The sequence below is a fragment of the Gopherus evgoodei genome, chromosome 11 (assembly GCF_007399415.2).
Source record: "Gopherus evgoodei ecotype Sinaloan lineage chromosome 11, rGopEvg1_v1.p, whole genome shotgun sequence".
Taxonomy (NCBI): domain Eukaryota; kingdom Metazoa; phylum Chordata; order Testudines; family Testudinidae; genus Gopherus; species Gopherus evgoodei.
In genome coordinates this window covers 22658338-22680103 of record NC_044332.1, presented here as the reverse complement: position 1 = coordinate 22680103, position 21766 = coordinate 22658338, and the positions used below count along the sequence as shown (strand labels likewise).

Genomic DNA, 21766 nt, shown 5'->3' with positions numbered 1-21766 from the left:
TTTGGGGGTTTTAGGAGGCTGAGAAGAATTTACTTTAGAGAGTCTTAAGGAAGACTGGATTGTACAGATTAGTTTCCGTCTTTGAGGCATGAATTCACTTTAAACACAGAGGTTCCTCCTCCCTTTCACTTTCACATTTCCACGTGAATGCCACTCAGCTGCAGTACCGGAGACTCAAAGTAGCTATGAAATAAGGACTGGGATTTTTTTTTTTAAATGGATGTTCTAATCACCAAAACTCAGCTCCAATTTTCTAATTAAAATTCATATTTTGAGACCTACACCTAGTACCATAACAGTCAGCAGCACCTCCTTCCCTATGAAGCCTTGCTTGGTCTAAAGTGTGCCCTGAGGAAACAGGAGCATTTTGAAGGCATAACAGAGTGGAAATTTCAAGCTGGAAGAAGCAGCTCTAAAGAGCTTATTTTTCCAGCAGGTTTTTGTTTAAGCTCTCACAGCTCTACAATAAATGGGCATTACTAAGATTATAGCTGTGGTGGTTCTGAGGAAGAAAAATGGGGCAGAAATTAGTCTTCCTACCCCCAGTGGGTGGACAATTTCATCACATCCACATGGAAAGAAAGCTGGCATTTGTCCGGTAATGTATCCCAGAACTAGCAGAGGATTCATATAAACAAGATATAATGTCGTAAGTTAAAATAAAAGGCGAAAGCTATGGGACGAAAACAAAAACCACCAACCCGCAACAAGGAAATGAAGTTTATACAAGTATGCAAAATACATGAACAATACTGGAATGATTAGCACAATACACTTGGAAGACAGAGATCTCAGTGCAAAGATGGAAGTGAAGAAACAATTGGATTTCCTTTCCCACCACCCCCATGCCCAATGCCCTGCCTTAGTTAATTGGGATTTATTTGCTTGAACAGCAGCCTTATGCTAAGGGCGGCTAAGCTGCAGATACATAATACACCTAGCAGGAAAAACAGAACAACTGTAAATCAAAGTGAATGATTACATTGCCCATTAGTGGCAATCAGAGTCTCCATCTGGGCTGCAGGAAGAGCTCATGTACCAAGAACAAGAACTGGAGCACAGTCACTGAGAAAAAAGAAAGCTCCCTGGGCTGCCCCTTTCCACTTCTGTACAGAGGGAAACTCGACGCACTGTGAACACATTAATAAACAGCAGCATTTACGCCGCAGTTTGACTCCTAGGAGACAGCTCTGTAATTTGCTGCTGTCAATAATATATTAACCACAAGGGGGTTGTAATGACATTTCACATTTGGTGCAGTATTTTTTTAAAAAACTGGTTTGGGAAAAGGAATTGTATTCAAGGCAAATTCAGATAATGGCAATAGACAGCTCCTATGCAACCTTCTACTGTATCTTTTACATTTTGGGAGCCACGACAACAGAGGTTACAACTTTTTGTGGCTCTAATGCAAGAAGTGCATTCACTGTGGTCTAGCCTCCAGAGTCCATTGCCATTTAGCAAATCACTTAAGCACATGTTTAAAGGTAAGCGTGTGCAAATGCTTTGCTGAATTAGAATCCACAAAAGCGTGTCTCTATACCTTTATTCTCTGCATAATCACCAGGACAGAGATTATTTCTCCTACAGTTCTGCCATCTGTAATCTTGCTAATGTATGTCAGGATGAGTTTATAGAGAGGTCAGCCAACTGCCACATTCCCATACGGAAACTGATGGAAAACATCCCTAAATAGTGAATGAATGCCACCACGTAACATGGCTCACCATTCAGTTATACCAGATAGTGGTACAGGTCAGGTGCACTGGGACACACAGGATTGAAGAATTGCAGGTATCTCATCTAATTTCACTTCTTGAAATGTAAATTTATACGCTAGTTTTGCTACCATCTGTCAAAGAGCTCCAACCTACATCCTGGAACCCTCATTAGCCAATCAGATTTCTCCTTTTGCAGTTCCCACTCTATATATAAAGGCAAAACACAAAGTGTTGTTCTACTCTGTAAAAGTAATACTTTCTTATTCAACACATCCACTCCTATATTCAGAGTCACTTCAGTAAGTAATGTGGGTTACACTGCTTTTCTACTCCTGTTAGCTCTGCAGCTATGGGAAGCTGAAAGAAATTCTATTGTGGACAGTACCAGCTGCGGGACCTAATTCTGACCTGTATCTTTTTGGGGTGGCATAGATCTAATGGAGGACCAAATTTGGCTTACAGAATTTCTATCACTAGTTACGCCATATCATCATCAAAGATCCTTGATTTATGAATCCAGGGTTGAGTTTGTGGTGTTCATAGCTAAAAACAAAATATTTTTTTTAATTTATAAGTTAGCAAATTTGATATGGACACTCTAAAGACCTAATATCTACTTTAATCAGAGATCTCCTGACTTAATAAAAAATGCAAAAGCTGGTGTGGGTTACATCATTCTATTATACAACAGAACACCTTCATGTTGGAATGTGTATACTCAAGTTTGTTTTGCTTGGCTGTCTCCAACCTGTAAGTTGAAGGTAGGCAGCAACAGGAGGACAACATTCAGGCCATGTCTACATCTAAAATTTTGCAGCGCTGGTTGTTACAGCTGTATTAGTACAGCTGTATAGGGCCAGCGCTGCAGAGTGGCCACACTTACAGCAACCAGCGCTGCAAGTGGTGTTAGATGTGGCCACACTGCAGCGCTGTTGGGCGGCTTCAAGGGGGGTTCGGGGAACGAGAGAGCAAACCGGGAAAGGAGATCAGCTTCGCCGCGGTTTGCTCTCGCGTTCCCCGAACCACCCTGCAAACCGCAGGGAAGGAGACCTGCTTGCTCGGGGATTCGGGGAACGAGAGAGCAAACCGGGAAAGGAGACCAGCTTCGCCGCGGTTTGCTCTCGCGTTCCCCGAACCACCCTGCAAACCGCAGGGAAGGAGACCTGCTTGCTCGGGGTTCGGGGAACGCGAGAGCAAGCCGGGGAAGGAGACCAGCTTGATTACCAGAGGCTTCCTCGGTGATGCTGGGATACCTGCTTATTCCACGGAGGTCAAGAAAAGCGCTGGTAAGTGTCTATACTTGATTACCAGCGCTGGATCACCAGCACTGGATCCTCTACACCCGAGACAAAACGGGAGTACGGCCAGCGCTGCAAACAGGGAGTTGCAGCGCTGGTGGTGCCCTGCAGATGTGTACACCTCCTAAGTTGCAGCGCTGTAACTCCCTCACCAGCGCTGCAACTTTCTGATGTAGACAAGCCCTCAGATTGGTGTTAGCAAATGAACCGAGTTTTTAGCATTTAAGGATTGTTCGTTTATTTTTTGGAGGGAAGGGGGAAGAGGTTAATTATAAAAGAAATGTTTTCATATTTTTAAAAGACAATATAAAGCATTATATTAACAGCTCACCTTCTGTTCTAATGAAGTTTTTTGTCAGGTAATATGAATCACTGGATGTTGGCTTTTTTACTGGTACAGAGGGGTGCTCAGCTAACTTGGCCAACTTTATACAAGTCTTTATGTAAGGAATTTGATCAGGAGCTCAGTTTCATTGGGAGTCTGAACTATGGCTGTGTCTTCACTGAAAGCGACAAAGTTATACTGAATAAAGTTTCTCTCTCTATTTACACACACACACACACACACACACACACACACACACACACACACACACACACACACACTTTTGTTATATCTTCCTAGAAACTGGCACCACACGGATGAGAGTTATATACATTTCTTTGTAATCAGGGATTGATGAAAACTGTGTGTCCCCCTAATGAATGCTGAAGGCTTCTGCCAGTGAGGATAAGCGGCTGTTGCAATTAGGGTGACAAGATGTCCTGATTTTATAGGGACAGTCCCAATTTTGGGGTCTTTTTCTTATATAGGCTCCTATACCCCCACCCTCATCCCAATTTTTCACACTTGATGTCTGGTCACTCTAGTTGCAATACAGGGTATTGAGCGGTAGTACAAAATTTGGAGATTATATATATGGAGAAATCGGGGTCCCTTTGAAGTTGAGGTCACAAACCAGCTGATCTCCTTCCAACAACACCTTAGAAATAGTGCACCACAATTAAAGAGATATTTTCCCAAGTGGATTGGAATTTCTCCTTTTTAATTAAAACAAACAAAGATTAAACATTTCTGGAATTTTCTCTTGCAAACACCTTGCTAAACAGTTACTGGCTTTGGATTTTATAAAGCAGATTCCTTTAGGACAGGTAAAAGCACTGACCTGGGAGAGAGGGCATTCTTTGGCTAATGTGCTCTGATTCATCTCTTTAAGCAGTTCCTTTAAGGCATTGCGGACTGTGGCATGGTTCCACTGCTCTGCTGGCAAGTCTTCCAACTTTGAACAACTGTAAAAACAGAAAGCAGAAAAATCAGATGGAAACGTCACCAGCAAGCAAACCTGCTCTCTTCATGCAACCATAAATCTTTGTGACGACATCCCCACTTAACTGTCCTGTGCTCAGACCTTTCTTTAAAGTGCATCCTTTTTTTACATCCCCATTCCCCGCAACAAGACATGTGCTGCAACTAAGAGATTACAGCACATGCCAGAAATCCTAACTAAGCCTCCATAAGTGATGTAACATGTGTGCCTAGCCATTTCCTTTGGGGCCTGAAGCAATGCAAAGTGCTCTGTTTAATGCAGGCCACACAAATGACTGGGAAAGGCAGCCTCTTAGGCACAAAGAGATGTTCCTGCTGGAATAGAAAAAAGATTACACAACACGGTTAAGTAGTGAGAGACACCCTCATTCTGGAGGGCCAAGGCTTTGGTCTAAAACAGAATTCTGTTCTACACTGGTATATATCCTGCCCTCACCGCCATAGTATCTGAGCACCTTCCAGCAGTGCATTACCCAACGTGACTAAGGTCTGTCACAGATGGGTCACTCTCACTTTCATTCTCTCCACTTGTGGTGAACTGCATGTGTTTTCGTAATGTTTCGGGAAGGTTTCGTTTCAGGTGTATTTATTTGTGGTAAGGTTGTTTGATTTTTTTTAAGTATGCATGCTCTGTGTTTGTATTAGATTAGGCAAGGTCAAAGAAGTGTGCCTTGCAATCAGTGAGGAAGACGGGGAGGTTTGTGACAATTCTTTGTTCCTGGGGAACTTTGTTTCAGTCTCAGACTGATCCATGAAACCGTTCTGTCTCCTGCACAGATCAGCTTTACCTTTATGCTAGAAAGTACTTTTGTGCCTGAGGAGGGGAGCTGCTGACCAGAGTCTTCATCTCAGAATCTGAGGTTCTTTCAGACATGCTGGGCCCAGGCCATTGACCACCCTGGTGATAAGGACCAAGACTTTACATTCGACTTAATAATCTTTGGGAGGCCAGTGCAGAGAGCGGGTATGATGCTCTCACAGTAGCCTGTGTTGCTGAGGAGATGCACTGCAGCATTCTCTACTAGCTGGAGTTTCCCAAGGGCTGATGGCATCCTGCCCAGGTATATCACATTACTGTAGTCCTGACAAAAGGTGACATAGGTGTGAGTAATTAAGGCCAGGTCTTTATCCACCAGGAGGGAAGAGAGGCAACTGGAGATCACAGAGTGTTATTCATAAAAGCTGCTATGTGGGAGGTTGGTGTTGGCAAAGAACCCAAGAGTGCTCCTAAACTACAGACTGAATTGACCAATTGTGGGCACATGACTTCAATCAAGGAGACTTAGTTGGAGACACTTTCCTCTGCCTATCAACACACCTCTGCCTTGCTCGTTTCAGCCTGCTAGTCTTCATCCATGAACTGATCTCCTCCAAGCATTGGGGCATCCTGGTGGTCGTAGTGTGATCGTATGTGTTGAAGGACAGATAGAGCTGTGTCTCATCTGCATACTGTTGGTACCTGAATCCATGCTTGTGACATTATTCACAATGCTGCCTGACCATTTCACCTAGCTGCTGCATGTAGATGTTGAAAAGGACTGGAGAGAGAACTGATCTTTGTGGGACTCCACAGATGAAGGGTTTAGTGGCAGAGGTGCAGTTTCCCATCACTAATCATTGGGTGTGTTGCTCCAGAAAATATTTTAACATTACCCAGGACTCCTGCCACCTCTCTCAGGAAAGACAGCAGTATCTTATGGTCAACAGTGTCAAATTTTGAAGAGAGGTCAAGGAGGAGGAGAACAGATGTTTGCCCCATTGAGAGCAGTGCCATCAGTGGCACTAAAGCTGTTTCCATACCATGTCCTGGCCTGAATCCAGATTATGCCTAGTCAAGTATATTAGCTTCAATTAGAAGAGTTTGTAGTCAGCCTGTGAGTTTGCTAGGTAACAAAAGATTTTATACTGAGCAATAGTTGGCCAGAACTGAGCTATTAAGAGGCAAGATTTCTTCAGTGTCAGTCTCATTAGTGCATGTTTGAATCAGGAAGAGAAAGTTCCTTCCCTAAATTAAGTTTTGGCTATTTCAGTGGTTTAGTGAACCAGTTGCTCATGGACTTTTTTTCCTCAGCCCAGAAGGGCATGTGTCAGATTCTTAGTTCTGGGGTGGATATTCATTTAGGGTGTTTAGTGCTTCTTAAGGGGAGAAAAATATCGCCATTGATTAAGTAAGCGAGGTGGAAAGTATGCAGTGCCATAAGTTTCAAAGTACTCAGCAGCTCTGGTATAATGCATAGAGTCAACCCAACCATGCAGTGCTGATTTCATACATGCACACCAAGTGCAGCAAGACCCTCTGTTGTTTTGCATGAGATTTTTGCAATGGGATTTAAACTGATGGTGCTCGGATACAACAGCCATGAGACTCTTAATTATGATAAAGTTAGAATGAACCTTTTCGTACGGGCAAGTTATTTCACAGTAATCCACTATTTCTTACTCCTTCCTCTAAAGCATCCTGATCACCGGACTATGGCAAATGGGCCAACTGTCTGATCTAGTGAGGTAAGTCCTAGGGTTAAACTTAAGAATTAGGTGGGCACTTTGCTTAGGCCATCTGGAGAATTCTCCACCCTTTTCAGTGAACAGCCCTGTAGTCTCCATCTTCTTTAAATGGCCAGGAGAGAGAAAGAAAAAATATATAAAATAAAAAGTGTGCACAGGATTGTCAGCAGCTACCACTCCGCCCATTAGATGTTCTAGAGTAGGAAATAGTTTAAATTACCAGAGGGAGCAGTAGAGGCAGGCTCTCCCCACCCTGCTAGGATTGGCCACTGGAGACAAAAGAGAAGGCAACAAGCTCTCTGGGCCATTCTGTCTGAGCCACAGTTAGCAGAAAGTTTAGACCCTCATAACCCGAATTCTGGAAACAGATGAAGTGTTTATTTTTCATATTCAACATGCTAAGTATTTAATCGGGCCTGGAAGACCCATTAAATTAAGAGTTGTGGAAAGTTTCCCTTTAAAGGCTTCATATCCCTCACGATTGATGGAGTCCCCCCACCCACTCCACTCCTGCCCCCACCATACCACCGTCGCTTTACTGCTTCAGAAAATAAAATGTAAAAACAGTTGGAAGGTTCACCAAGAAAGCTGCATCGTGAAGCACCCTTCCCTTCATTTTCCTTTTCATTTCATCAAAAGCCCAGAAATTAATGAAGACAGGATGTGCTAATCTCTGTAGTAATGCTGTGATCAACAGAGCAGCTCAGAGAATAGAGGAGGACAGATGTTCAGAAACACCCACCTTTGTAATTGGATTTTCAATGTCACAACATGATAGACATCTTGTAGCATGTCGGCTACTGTCGCATCTGGTGCATCGGTCACGTAACTGAGGGGGAGAGGGTTCCACCTCCCAAGTTTGATTATTCCTGGAAAGAAAAATATAATACACATCTATTAGCTGTTTATGAAACCTTTTGGTTATTTGGTTGGTCAGGGTGTTCAGAACTCGCCCTGAGATTTATTGCAATTCTGAACACAAAGCTATTTCTTTGAGCCTAACTAAGTGGAGGGGAAGGAATATATTTTGAATTGTAACAGAGAGCTGTTTACATCTTCGTGTTTCTTGAATTATGATACAGAAGAAAAGGATGAGTCCCCCCACACAGCATCACCTTTCCTCATCCCACTAAAGGCTGCACTTTCTAAGTTAAGACAAGCTTTAAATACCCTTTGCTCCTGATTTCAAAGCCTGCACAACCCTTAAGTAAATAAAAGATCTGGTTTTGAATTGAACAAGAAAATTCCTGTGTGTGGGCTCAGCACACAGTTACATCCTGACTGTGGTGTGATTCCCAGTACAAATAGCATTTGAAATCGATGAAGTAGTTAGAGTTCACTCCCAGATATGCGTTTTACCAGGCAGATGGTTGCTTTCTTTGGCAAAAAGCAACAGCGCTGTACTTGACCACAGATTGAAAATAGCACAGCTGTCTTCCAGGTCCTGTTTATACCTCTGCTCCTTCAGTAACAGCGGCAACACCCTTTCTAGATAGGCTTGTTGCAACAGACTGAGTTTGCAAGCGATAGTGTAAACTCTTTAGTGCAGAAACCTTCCCTTCTTTTAAATGTTTCTATAGTGCCTAGCACACCCTGGGCACTACCAGAAACAATTACTAAATTATTAGAAAGGATGGACTTCCAGGGAAGCACAGAAACCAGAGAGACTCTAGGAATATCATGAGGCACAGTGCTGCCTTGTATGGGTACACAGCATAGTGGGCAGATGTCTGCTGTTCTGCTTCATTCCATCTCAGCTGTGTTACTGGCTTCCTCTTTGTTTAATCAGCTTATCATCTCTGAGCCCAGTCCTTCAAGGTACCAAACACCTTGTTTCCACTTAAATTGACAGTGCTCAGGACCTGGTCTTTGGCCCATTCATACACATTCAAGGCTCCAGAAGAGATCAACAAGGCAGTCTGCGAACATTTTCAGAAGCAACACAGAGATGACTGTTCACAGCGCTGTTACCTGGTGACACCACACTATTGCATATCTATCTGTAAGTTCTCATAATAATCGAGCACCGGTGGTTCTAAATGGAAAGCAGCAGCTCATGACAACCCGGCCTATCAAGAAAACTCATCAGAAATTGGCTGAGGTGATATCATGATGCTAAAATTAATGCAGTTCCCACATGCACCCATTTTACCAACACTGATGATAGCCAAATCTAAACTTTGAGTTGCATCTAGACTTATCAAAGCTTCTGTAAAGGTGGTTATGAGATGGCAAAATGGCTTTGTGAAAATGGTAGCATAATGGTCTCCAGTACTGCATGAGATATTTAGCAGAGTGCTAATACTATGATAATATTTTCTCTGTTTCTGCATAGATAATTTTGGTACAATTACTCTCCCCACTTGTAGCATTTCAATACGTGCATACAGATTTTTTTGGGAAATAGATCTTCAATTGGTTCACAATGTATTCCATTACTATGTACAATCCCTTAGAGGGAAACTGGAGTAGAAGACCATTACCTCTGCTAGTCTGAAGTCTCAATGTGATATTCTGGTATAGACTCAGTAACATTTCAAGAGTAGGTTATGAAGCTTTTGGTAAGGGTAGAATCTCATCCAAGACAAACAAAGTTAATAAATGTTGCTTGACATCCAATGCTTGAAAGTGGGGCATACACAGAACAAAAACATTTAAATGATGCACTGTTTCAGTATTAAGATTTAACAATCTGGCGCTGAATATGCTGCAGTATAAACTGTGCCTGGACTCGGATCCAGTGAAGTAACACACAGCACTCATTCACAGTATCATATGTCTCCAGAGCTGGCTCCTCAAGCCATATTCCACTTGCCAAGAAAAGCTTTTTTCTGAAGGGGATAGTTTACTTAATGTTATCTCTGGTGACAATGAGATATGCACACAGTACAGCATACATTAGTCGTGAAATGAGCATCAAGGGTCCACTGATTGAAACACATGCTAGTGAAACAGTTTAGCTGCCAACTTCCCTTGCCCCTTCTAATACTATGTAATAATATAACACAAAGTCACCTGAAAAATCCAGAAATCTATATCAGCTTCGCAGAACACTGGGCTTCCTATTTTTAAATCACTTCAAGTTTCCATATAACTGAAAAAATAAGCATCATATGCGCCCTATAAGTCACATCTACATTGGTCACATTTTACAAGAGGCTTTATTCTTCATTCAGTTATAGGAACCTCTGTGAGAGAACACCGTCTCCAAGTGTTTGGTGCTGACAGCGCTGGAGAGAGACAAAGAGGCAGTAGAGGTCACTGGAGTTAGCAAGTTGTCCCAACCCGGGAAAGTTCAAAGCAAAACCACAGGCCAAAGCATCATGGGAAATGCTATATAAGTTGTTTTACAGGAAATGTCTGCTACTACTGGTAGTTAGGTAGGTTTTCTATCCTTCCCTACAGTTGGAAAGGAAACTGTTCTAGCTGGAATTAGACAAACACAGGTGTTACCATAATGCTTGGGCACGTTAACACCTACTGTGAGTCCTTTACACCTTGTTATAGAACCGCTGATGCAAGCTTTTTTTTTTAGCCGGTGTGATGTGACGGGTGAAATTGAAAAAAATAAATCAATTGAGTTAGTCCCTAGGCTAGGCAGAAGCCATGATTTCCATACTGCGCTTCAGCATCCTCCACAGGGGGTTTCATTCATGGCACTGTAGCTGCATTTAAGGCACCTGTTGCGTTGAAGATAGGATGTTGGTGCCGGCTTGTTTAAGCATGCCAGTTCTCTTTCCCCCAAATAACTTTCCATCAGGATTTGAGCAGTACATACAGCCATAGTTTGGCTAGAGGTTTCTTTCTCATTTGTTACCACTCTCAAGGTGCTTTTAATGCAACATTCATGATAGGTGAACGCCAGAATAACAAGGCATCATCTTCCTAGACACACAAATTAATGGCCTAATTTCCAATTTTTAAGGCTGTGGTCTTTAATCATGCAACTCCACTTGTATTGTATAGTGTTTTTATCTTGTATTAATCCCGAAGGGTATGTCTACCCTGCAATTAAACCCTTGCAGCTGGCCTGGGTCAGCTGACTCCAGCTCATGGGCTCAGGCTCCAAGGCTGTAAAACTGCAGTGTAGATGTTTGGGCGTAGGCTGGAGACCAAGCTCTGGGATCCCACAAAAGAGGAGGGTCCCAGAGCCCGGGCTCCAGCCTGAGCCTGAACATCTACCCTGCAATTTTACAGTCCCACAGCATGAATCCTGTCAGTTGACAAGGACCAGCCAAGAGTGTGTTTAATTGCAGTGGAGACACCCTACCAGACTTGGAGAGAGTGTGAGAATCAGTGAGGCACTTTATAAATGATTACTGAACAAATACTCTATTTTAAACAGGAAAAACATTCCTCCTTCCTTAATACTGTTTGAGGAAGAGATGCAGCAGAATTCTCAAGAAATCTGTAGGCAGATCCTTTTATGACTTCACAACCTTTTTCCATTAACTAATTCAATCACTCATTCACAAACCAATGACCCCTTTTGGGCTCTTTTTGTGGAGACTGGCAAACAGTGCACAAATGCTAATTGCCAGGAGTTTATTCACTAAGTTACTAGGTCAAGCTGAGGTGATTTTGAGGCCTTGTCTACACAGAGGAACCACCTATGTGTGTCGGAACAGCCTTCAAAAACTGATCTTTAAATGGTTTGATGTGAAACGGCCTGTTAGAGGGGTCAAAAAAATATATCTTTTAAATGGCTTTGTTTGAAGAACATTTTTCAATAACTGTTTTTAAGAAGTTATTCTCCCTCCACTCTGTTTGGCTGAGAGCAGGTCTACACTACGGCAGGGATCGATGCTCTGAGATCTAGTAAAGGACCCACCAAATCAGCTGCAGATCGCTCTCCAGTCAATCCTTGTACTTTACCCCTGAAGAGAAGAGTAAGGTAAGTTGACTGGATATTTTTTCCCATTGACCCCCAGCAGTGTAGACCCCGCGGTAACTCGACCTAAGGTATGTCGACTCCAGCTACATTATTCACATAGCTGGAGTTGTGTTGCGTAGGTTGACTTACTGCAGTAGTGTAGACATAGCGTCAGATGTGTTAGCCAGAGCATTTTCAAGATTAGCTCCTGAAAACCACTGCTCTCTGTAGACAGGCCCTTTCATAAGCTTGATTTTCAAAAACGTTGCCATCTCTCACTGAACAAGGTTCATTACTGATCAGCGTAGCAGACTGAAGAACAGAGGACTAAGGATATGCAGCCTCTTTTTAAATTTGCATATCTCCTTTCACTCAAAAAGATCCCAAAATACTTTAAAACTGCATATATCAAGGACCACTGAAAATGCAGCCACTTGTAGAGGAAGAGGTGCCAACCAAATGACCTTCTGTGGATGGAGTGGAAATCTTGGCTAGATACTTGGTGCTTGACAAGCATGCTCAGAGAAAAAGCATTACAGGAAGTTTAATGTGCTCAGTTTTTAAGGTCTCATCCAAAAGATTCACACCTGCCTTGAATTTCAATGTATTTAACTCACAAGAAAATGAAGGACTGACTCAATGCTATCAGGATTTTGAACTTGTGAATGTGTCCAGACGTTTCAAAACTGCATCTTAAATCACAAAGCCATCTTACTAGCTATGGCTTTTCTAGATCATTTACACAATTAGGGCCAGATCCTGCAACCCTTACTTACATGAATAGTCTTTACTCACATAAGTACTATCATTGAAATTAATAGAATGACTCATGCAAGCAAGGATTACTTAGATAAGAGTTGCAGGATCAAACCTTTAAAATAGGATCACTTCCAAATTTCATTCACAACCAAACAGAATGTACAGGCACCATACAACAGAACATCCCTTGTGCTATTGTTAATAGTTTCCTTCACATCTACCACATTTATTCCCAATTTTCACCTTTCACAGACTGTGTACATACCTGAACAATATTTTTAAAGCATATTTGTAGTAAGTTTGCAAGGAATTAATGTAAACTATTTAAAGCGCTTTACAGAGCTTAAGTCATATGGGTCAAATTAAGAAGATCATATACATTCCCACACACATGCATATTTTACAGGTACACAATGAAAATTCAACAATATTTTTTAAAAGTGAAGAGGAAAAGAATTCAGTAATCCTTTGTTAAAATAAAATAAAATATTTGCTCAGAAAGAAGAATCCTGGTTAATGAACACTATAAAGGAGTGTATTTATCAATACTAACCATGCTGGTCAGCTGGTGCACTATACCAAACTCTTTCATTTTCTTCAGCATAAACAAATGCATCCCATAGAGACACGTAAGGAGTGGAAGCGTTAACAAAGCTAATCACTCCCCTCATGGACTGAGACACTGGATAATCACCAGTTCCTTGCTTATACACTGAATATATCTCACATAGACCTTTGCTTCTGAGGATGAGAGGTTCAGGGAATAACAACAGCATCACTTGCTGTAGTGCTGTAAGTCTAATCAAATAAATAGTTTCCCTTTTAAACAAGGTACTTCTTAACCACTTTTCTTACAAGCACAATGTAAACTCAAGGGAAACTAGGCATTAGCATTAATATCCAAATACATTATATAAACTCCCAGTTAAAGGCCATGAAACACTGTCAATAAAACCCTGGGTCCTGGAATGATTAAGCCATAGAGTTGTTTGCAGTATTGATGTAGCCATGTTGGTCCCAGGATATGAGAGAGACAAGGTTGGTGAGGTAATATCTTTTATTGGACCAATCTCTGTTGGTGAGAGACAAGCTTTTGAGCTAAACAGAGCTTTCCTTTCCCCGGTCTGAGGAAAAGCACTGTGTAGCTCGAAAGCTTGTCTCTCTCACCAACAGAAGTTGGTCCAATAAAAGATATTACCTCACCCACCTTGTCCTCAACCTATTTACCACTGTGGGCCACATATGCGGCTTTCTATGTGTTATATAGGCCACATCCACACTATATGCTACCTGAGGCTGTCACATGGGCCACAGCTGTGTGCTGACTGGGCTGTAAGTGGACCGTGAGTTGCAGGTTAAGAACCACTGCTCTAAGTCATGGAGTCTCTGTTCACAGCATTACTTCTATTGCTGAAGAGACTGGTAAGTTCTTGTGACACTGAGTACATGTTTACCTGCTTCAAAGCGGCCTTGTCCCTATGCTATAGCAGGTAATTTACTGTTGTTCAGATGTACTCTCTTAAAGAAATTAGAAACTGCCTGTCCTATATAACAAGTACATAGAATTATTTATCCATAAATTAGTTCACGGGAAATCACTATCCTGCAGCATATAATAACCCAGCCTGTCTTTCTAACCCGTGGCCTGGTTGTAGTATATCATCAGCGCATAGCTGCATAAAGGCTACTTCAGTTACTATTGTTAAACCATTGCAGGGAATGACTTTTCAAGTAGAAAGCAACAAATGGGGCACATTTTTTTAAACTGATTCCATTGTATTAATTTTTTTACTATATTACTGAGCTGCTTCTTCAAGCTTTTATACCAATTGAACAGATTTTGTACTGCTTTTGGAGTCTATTATATGGAGCCTACATTTTTCTACTGAATGTGAATCAGACACATATTGGGGTGAGACTAGATGGAAAAAACAAACAATCAGCATAATTCTCCTTTGCACTTCCAAAACACCTTTCAGCTGAGGATCCCAAAGCACTTTATAAAACATTAATTAATTAAACCTCATAAGGCTTAATTGTCCCTATGAGGCAAGCAGCATTATCCCTTTGACATACTGGTGATTTAGTGATTGAAAGCACACAATAAACATAATCCTATGTTTATGCCAATACAAAAGAAACCCCCCTTACTTCAGACCATAATAAATAATTCAGTGAGAGAACAGGAATAAACTCTGCGATTATGTTGTGATGTACACATCCACAAATCAACAGGAACACCCACACCTCTTGAATGATTAACACTCCATCTCAGTTGACTAGACTTGTACAACTTTAGGTTGCGAACAAAAAGGTGACCTTCATTTGAAAGGCATGTGTTTGACACTAGCTTTACCTGCAGCTCTGGGGGTGAGCGTGCTTTTTAAAACTAAGCACACAACAATATATATGTGTAAGTGGAATTCTACAGTGAAAATAGCATGCATCGTACAGTCAGTCGGTTTAGATGATCATACTGGTCCCTTCCAGCCTTAAGAATCTACACTAATGTGGCTATTTTACATAGACGCAATTATATAAAATGATACATATTTGTAGAAAAGACTGTCAATAGAAGATTACTAGTGTTACACAGTTCAATTATTGAACTTTAGACTACGTTCAGGGATAAAAAACAGCTTTGCTATATGGTTCTCTGCTAGGACTTTTAATTTTTTGAGTGCTAGTTTTCCTCATTCCCTTCCTCCTGAGTACATTGTATTGAAGTATTTGTCTTGAATAATATATACTGAACAGTCTGATGCCTTGTAATTATACAACATATAAAGCCCATATATAGAGAGGTTTTGTCTCATGTAATAGATGCTGCTTCACATTTGGGAAACGTTATGTTAGAACCCTGACTTTTATTAGATTAATTTAATATAGTCACTAAGTAACTAGACTAAATTAATAAAGTCTCTATTGAAAGAAAGAGAACAGAATTATTCTGCAAATTCAATAAAACTTTCTAAAACTGGTTATTTTAGAAGCCTTTATTTAATTTTCAAAACTCCCATTCTTTTTGAAAAACTGCCAAAATATTGGTCAGGATATGGAAAAAGCATGTCTGATGTTCAGTTATTTATTTCATGAGATTGTTATTTAAACTGTTATACACAGAAACATAACAAATGGTGATGGGGATTGGATTGCTAAAATATCTGTTCAGATTTTTTGTATGTCAGTTTCTCCTGTTCATAAGAGTACTTGCCTGGCATATTTTCCTTTTAGCATTCCTGAGATAAATTTGCCCTTAGCTTGGACCAAGGTGAAGGACTGCAAGAATGAGAAAGAAATGCCTCTCTCTCTCTCTCTCATATATTCCTTTTGTGTGACACAGAGAAAACCTTTCCTCTAAAGCACCGTGTCAAAGGCATGGAACTAAGATCTTCTGAATAATCAAAAAGCATGAATTACAATCTATTGTCATCAGATTATACTAATATTAGCAGCTGCCTTTGATAACTCACATTAGCTCAGTGCCTTAACTTCCGTCCCAAGGAAAGGAACTACACTCAATGACAGCCTAAAAAATAGACTTGCCTCTCAGACCTTGCCATGGAACTAGACTTGTTTCCACCAATACTTTTCAGTTCCTCAGTGTCAGGCCCAGATGGCCCGCTAGTGTAATACCCATTAAGTACAATGTGCTGCATCTTCCTCAGTTTCACAGCTGTCTTTTGGGCACTCTCTGTTTTCTACATTTAGGGTCTTTCAGGCCGGGTCCCAGGATGGGCTTAGTTCCCTTAACTCTGACTAATGGGAGCAACAGACATACAGCACCTCTTGGAGTCAGGCCCTCACGGGAGCAGTGACCATTAGCATCCAAATTCATCGTATCTTTTGTTCAGGGAACTTTCTTTACAGACTGTCATGTGCAGAGACTCAGGCTGCCGTTTAATAATAGTTCCTAATGGTCTTGCTTTGGAGCATTTCAATCAGTCAACACATTCCTGGGACACTACGTTGGTTTCTTCCCCTTCATATTGTACAAAAGCAGATTATTTAATAGCAACTTGTCAGCTGCATGATGCCCAGAAGGTCCCATGTTATATAGCTCTATATCAGGGGTTGGCAACCTTTCACAAGTGGTGTGCCGAGTCTTTATTTATTCATTCTATTCTAAAGTTTCACGTGCCAGTAATATATTTTAACGTTTTTAGAAGGTGTCTTTCTAGAAGTCTATAATATATAACTAAACTATTGTTGTATGTAAAGTAAATAAGGTTTTTTAAATGTTTAAGAAGCTTCAGTTAAAATTAAATTAAAATGCAGAGTCCCCCAGACCGGTGGCCAGGACCCAGGCAGTGTTGAGTGCCACTGAAAATCAGCTCACAAGACACCTTGGGCACACGTCATAGGTTGCCAACCCTGCTCTACATTCTGCCCTCAATGATAACCAGGCAAACCTAATGACCTGCAAGGAGCTGCCTGCGGGTAAATGAAGGCAGAATTGCCCTGGTCTTTTTATTTTAATCTTCAACTGTTTACTGTCAACAAGATGCAGAATACAGCTAAAACAAAACGTTGCTTCCTCTCCCTCTTACATTCAGGAGAACATGGGATCCTAAATGTACAATCTTTGAGATCTTCACAGGTCCAAGCATTCAAAATCTTGGAAATGTCCTTTTTTAGATTTTACAATTAATTTGTGGTTCCAGAAGGGGAGAGACAGCAGAGAATTTTCCCCTTCTCTTTTTTTTGGGGGGAAAAGGATTGTTTTTCATTGGGAAAGAAGAAATTCTTGATTAAAAAAAATTCTAGATGTTTTTGAAGACCTCCAAACAATTCCCTCATCTGTACTGTCCAATGCAATGTTACACCCAAAAATCTCCAGTAGAAAAGAGATCCACTGAGCAATAAAATGCACGAACATTGCAGCTTAATACTGTTAAACACATTGTTAATGTTATAAATGAGCATTATTAATAGGCATTGTGGAGGCTAATAGGTCTAAAACTGTCTCCACTGACATTGTTTTGACACCTTTAAGAGAGCAATACTCCTATGAATCCAAATAGCCTGCCTGTTCACAACAACAGAACTGTATGGAGGGAAGAAAGCAAGGCCAAGATTGCAGAGATAAAATACTAGAATGTCTTTCTGTAGAGGCAGCCAGAAGTATAACTAAGAATTCAACTGCCATCAGTTCTTCAGAATAAGATGACATACGGGGTCAGGAAGAAGCAGTGTAAAAGAAAACCTAGTTTTACACACTGGTGAAAATTTAGGCTAATGTAACTTGATGGAGTCCCTTTAAAGGCAAAATGCAAAGAGGGACCAAAGGGGAGATGTGTGTGGGGCCACCCCTTTTTTTCTGCTTCTTCATGATGTAAAAACTTAGTCTAAAGGTTTTTAACAAAATTACTTTTTTCCCTTGCTTCCTCCCTACCCTGCACTCCCCCCTTTTTAAAAAAAGAAATAAAAAACCACATTAGAAATTCAGATCTTGTCTTCCTTGTTTCTTCTGGGAAGCGATATGAATGACTGAAGAATTGGTAGGGTGATGTCATAAGCACCAAGGAAGGAATATGAACAACTGAGTGTGAAAGGATGTTGTGGGGTTTTGGTTTTTTGTCTTCACCTGACTGCTTAGAATTATGATGGTTTCCACCTATTTAACTCAAATGCCTGACACACAGCTGGCAAAAAGTTCTCTTGCTAATGATATAATACCTCAACCACTTCAATTAAGGTCTGAATCCACTATGAGACCTTTCATGAACTTGAGAAAACAATGTACCTAATATTTGCAGTTAAAATCAAAACAAAAACAAGCAGGATTTATTTATTTTTTAAGTCTTCAGGTCTTCCTCAGACCTCGCAGAGTAGCAAAAACAAAGGGCATAGTCCACTTTTCCTTTGCAGATTGATTTGTATTAGAGAAGTACACAGAATTGATCCCTTAAAATATGCAGTATTTCTTTTCAAAATATCATTAAATTGATCCTGTTGCCAAAACTCCAGTTTGCCCCCAATTTGAAAGTATTTTAAGCTTTCAGAAATGTGACAATAAGTTCAATATTGACTCTATGGGCTAATTTTTCTTTCACTAAATCCCACTTTAAAAAGGGCTCATACTCAGATTCCTCCCCTCCCAAATTTTCTTCCAAGGAATTGCAAAATACTTCCAAATTTAGGATAACTGTAAATAAATTTCTCCTGGTTATTGGGCTCAACTACATTGGGTTTCATATTAAGCAATAACAAAAAGAGATCATTGCCAGAGGTGATGACTTAATGCAACCAGTAATTGTACCAAGCATCAAAAAAAACCAGCTCCAGTTATATCGCGGGTGCACTCCCACTACACTGGCCCATTTTCTCCCAGCACTACCTTTATCTTCTTGGCAACGTTCATACTGCTAACTCTGTGTTAAAAAATCATGAGTCAGGCCACTAAAAATGATTAATTGACTTTAAAAAAAAATCATGGTTATGGTTTGGGGGGGTTTACATGATAAATTTGCGGTCATTTTTGTTTACCGTTAGGTCTTTGAGTCTTCATATTACACTCGCGTCACATTTTTTAAGCTTTTCTCCACAACTATGAAGGCTGGAAATTTACTGTTGTGTTTCTTTACATGAAAGCTCAGAGTCTCATGTAATCACAGGATTCCAGGAGCTGGGGCTTTATGAAAAAAATAAATACTGCAAGACTCCCAATAAGATTAAAAGCATTGGCAGCACTGCATGTCCCTTGTGCAATGGTGGGGGGCACTATTTCTTCATGAGGATTCAAGGCACCTACCTGAAACCTTTGGAGCTGCCAGCCAGAACAATGGTACTCTCAGGCCCCCTTAGCTTTTGATAACATGGGCACTTTAAGTACCACGTATCATAGGAACCTCAACAGTGGTTCTTTGTGGAGAAGTTTTCCAGGTAAGACAACAATGACAGTATAATTATCATCTTAGAAGGTATATTTGTATAACAGCTTCCCTCCCTTCCTTCCTCTCCCCTTCTGCCCAAACTCAGGGGAAGGAGGGTATCCTCTTGGCATTGACCCTTCTTTCCCACACCACTTCCCACCCCGAATGCACAGAGCCACAAACCCCATGAATACACTTCAGCAAAAAGAGGTAGAGGAGGTCAAATTGCCATTTCCAATCATCTCCCCACATCCCTTCGAATTTTAGCCTATACTTGACCAGTTTCCGGCTCCTCTGTATTTGGAAGGAAATCAGATGGTGTGGCCCAGTATTGGTGGGTTACACCATGCTAAGATGTCCAGAAGATACCTTACTCAGAAATGTGGCATCATCGCAGTAAGACCTGCGGGATCTAATAAGGATCTCATTTTACTGTGAGTACAGTGTCTGTTGTTGCAAATGATTCCCATGGCATCCTACACTGGTAATAACTGACTGAGGCCTACAGGTGTTACCAAATTAATAAATACTACTACTAAAGGTGGTGCTACCACAGTATATATAATAAATAGTAAGTCTTTTTGATGGTACCTGTTTCCACAGACCTACTGGGCGGAAGGGGGACGATGGCTGTCTAGGCTGCATGTTTCCCAGAAAGAACATACAAACAAGCATAAAGTAGGTTCAATCACCTAAACAGACCCTTTTTCCTTGACCACATAAGAACCAGAGCAAACCTTTGCACCAATGAAGCACCACACATTAAAAACCAAAATACAAAGAGTAAGGCTCGATTAGTTTGCTAGTGTTCACAGCCTGATCGATTTTAAAGGTCAATCAGATTTATGCTCACGTTGAGACTTCCGAGAGCTATTCTCTGCACTTGGCACCACTGCACTCAGGTGGAGGGCCACATGGTGCACCGGGGGTATCAGTATGTTAATTTGAGGCTTTATTATAGTGCCCCCAAAGTCTCTTGAATGTTAAGTGACTAAATGTTAATGGCTCCTTCACAGCAGGAGAGTCACAAAAGGCAGCTGCAAAGCACAGACAAAAGTTTTTTGAGACGTTCTCACATTGGAAAGATGCCCCACAATACCGCTTGAGACACACAAAATACTTATTCAAAGACTAGGTAGAATCGTTCTTGTATTGTTTCTAAGAAATGTTTCTTCAAGAAAACCAAAAGAAGGGAAAGGCAACAATCTGCATACATAAAGGCTCCCCAATAATAATTCCAAAGTCAAGAAGACCTTGAATTATCTCCCGCCTCAGAGATGGTTGCAACATTTAGACTGCCTGAGCACCTTTAATGCAAACCCTCCTCCCAGAGATCTTCCAACTTTGCTTCATCTCACTCTCATTTGAGGCAGCTTTTACTCTATCCTGCTTTGTTTCCTTTTTGATTGGCAGCATGCATCAATGGTAAGTACCAAGCACACACATCTTAATGCCCGGCCACAAATGTAACCAGACCTCATAGAAATTCCACCACTACTTTCCACTTAACAGCTGGTTTTATGGGAGATGAAAATCCAATGAGATTATCGCTGATATGAAACAAAACAACTTTTGTTTTCCACATTGCAAATGTTCTGGAGAAGAGTCATCATTTGCTACATTTGTACAAGGCCTCGCACAATGAAGCCCCAGGTTGAGTGGTCTTTTGATACAATGACAATATAAATACAGAAGACCTCCACCCAAAGAGATGGCAAAAGTACTAACTAAAATGAGTTAGTTATGGGTGAGTCAATAAGAATCAATGGCAAATGCTGCTGTTTTCTAGGTACCACTGGGTTTAGGTGGGCATTTCACAATGAAAACTTCACAAGCTGTTCAATGCAGTTTGTTAAAAAGGCATGTCTACGATGCAATTAAAAATCCACGGCTGGTTCATGTCAACTGGTGCAGGCTCATGATGCTCAGGCTAAGGGGCTGTTTCATTGTGGTATAGATGTTCAGGCTTGGGCTGGACCCCAGGCTCTAGGATCCTGCAAGGTGGGAGGGTCCCAGCTCCAACTCAAGCCCAAATGCCTACACTGCAATTAAACAGCCCCTTAGCCAAAGTCAGCTGGCACAGGCCAATTGCAGGTGTCTAAATGCAGCATAGACATACCCAAAGAAACTGAAGCCCGGTTTAACCTTTACAGTATGGGCAGCAGGCTACTTTCTTCCTCTGTTATTCTTGGTGGACCAACAATGCTGGCTTATCTTTCATCTCCTTTACTTATTCTGTAGTTAAATTAATTTCATTGCTTGTATAAAAACAACAGATTGACAGTCTGGGAGGCTGAATCCTTTTATTTGTCAGCTAAACTGGTGCAGAATGGGCAATGGCAGGGGAAAATTCTCCACACATGCCTGCCAGTATGTCTCCAATACCTCCTGGGAATACCTCCTCTAGG

The 21766-nt window shown here is 41.1% G+C and overlaps 1 protein-coding gene across 3 annotated transcripts in view; it reads right to left on the bottom strand.

The window, feature by feature from the left end:
* The window catches only part of SATB2 (SATB homeobox 2), a 157167-nt gene that overhangs the window by 84985 nt on the left and 50416 nt on the right, over nt 1–21766 (bottom strand). For all 3 annotated transcript variants that reach the window (XM_030580906.1, XM_030580908.1, XM_030580907.1), the window contains exons 4-5: nt 7594–7720; nt 4186–4309 (exon numbers count right to left, since the gene is read on the bottom strand). In XM_030580906.1, the coding sequence (XP_030436766.1) occupies nt 4186–4309; nt 7594–7720 (251 nt within the window). The remainder of the gene's footprint in view (nt 1–4185; nt 4310–7593; nt 7721–21766) is intronic.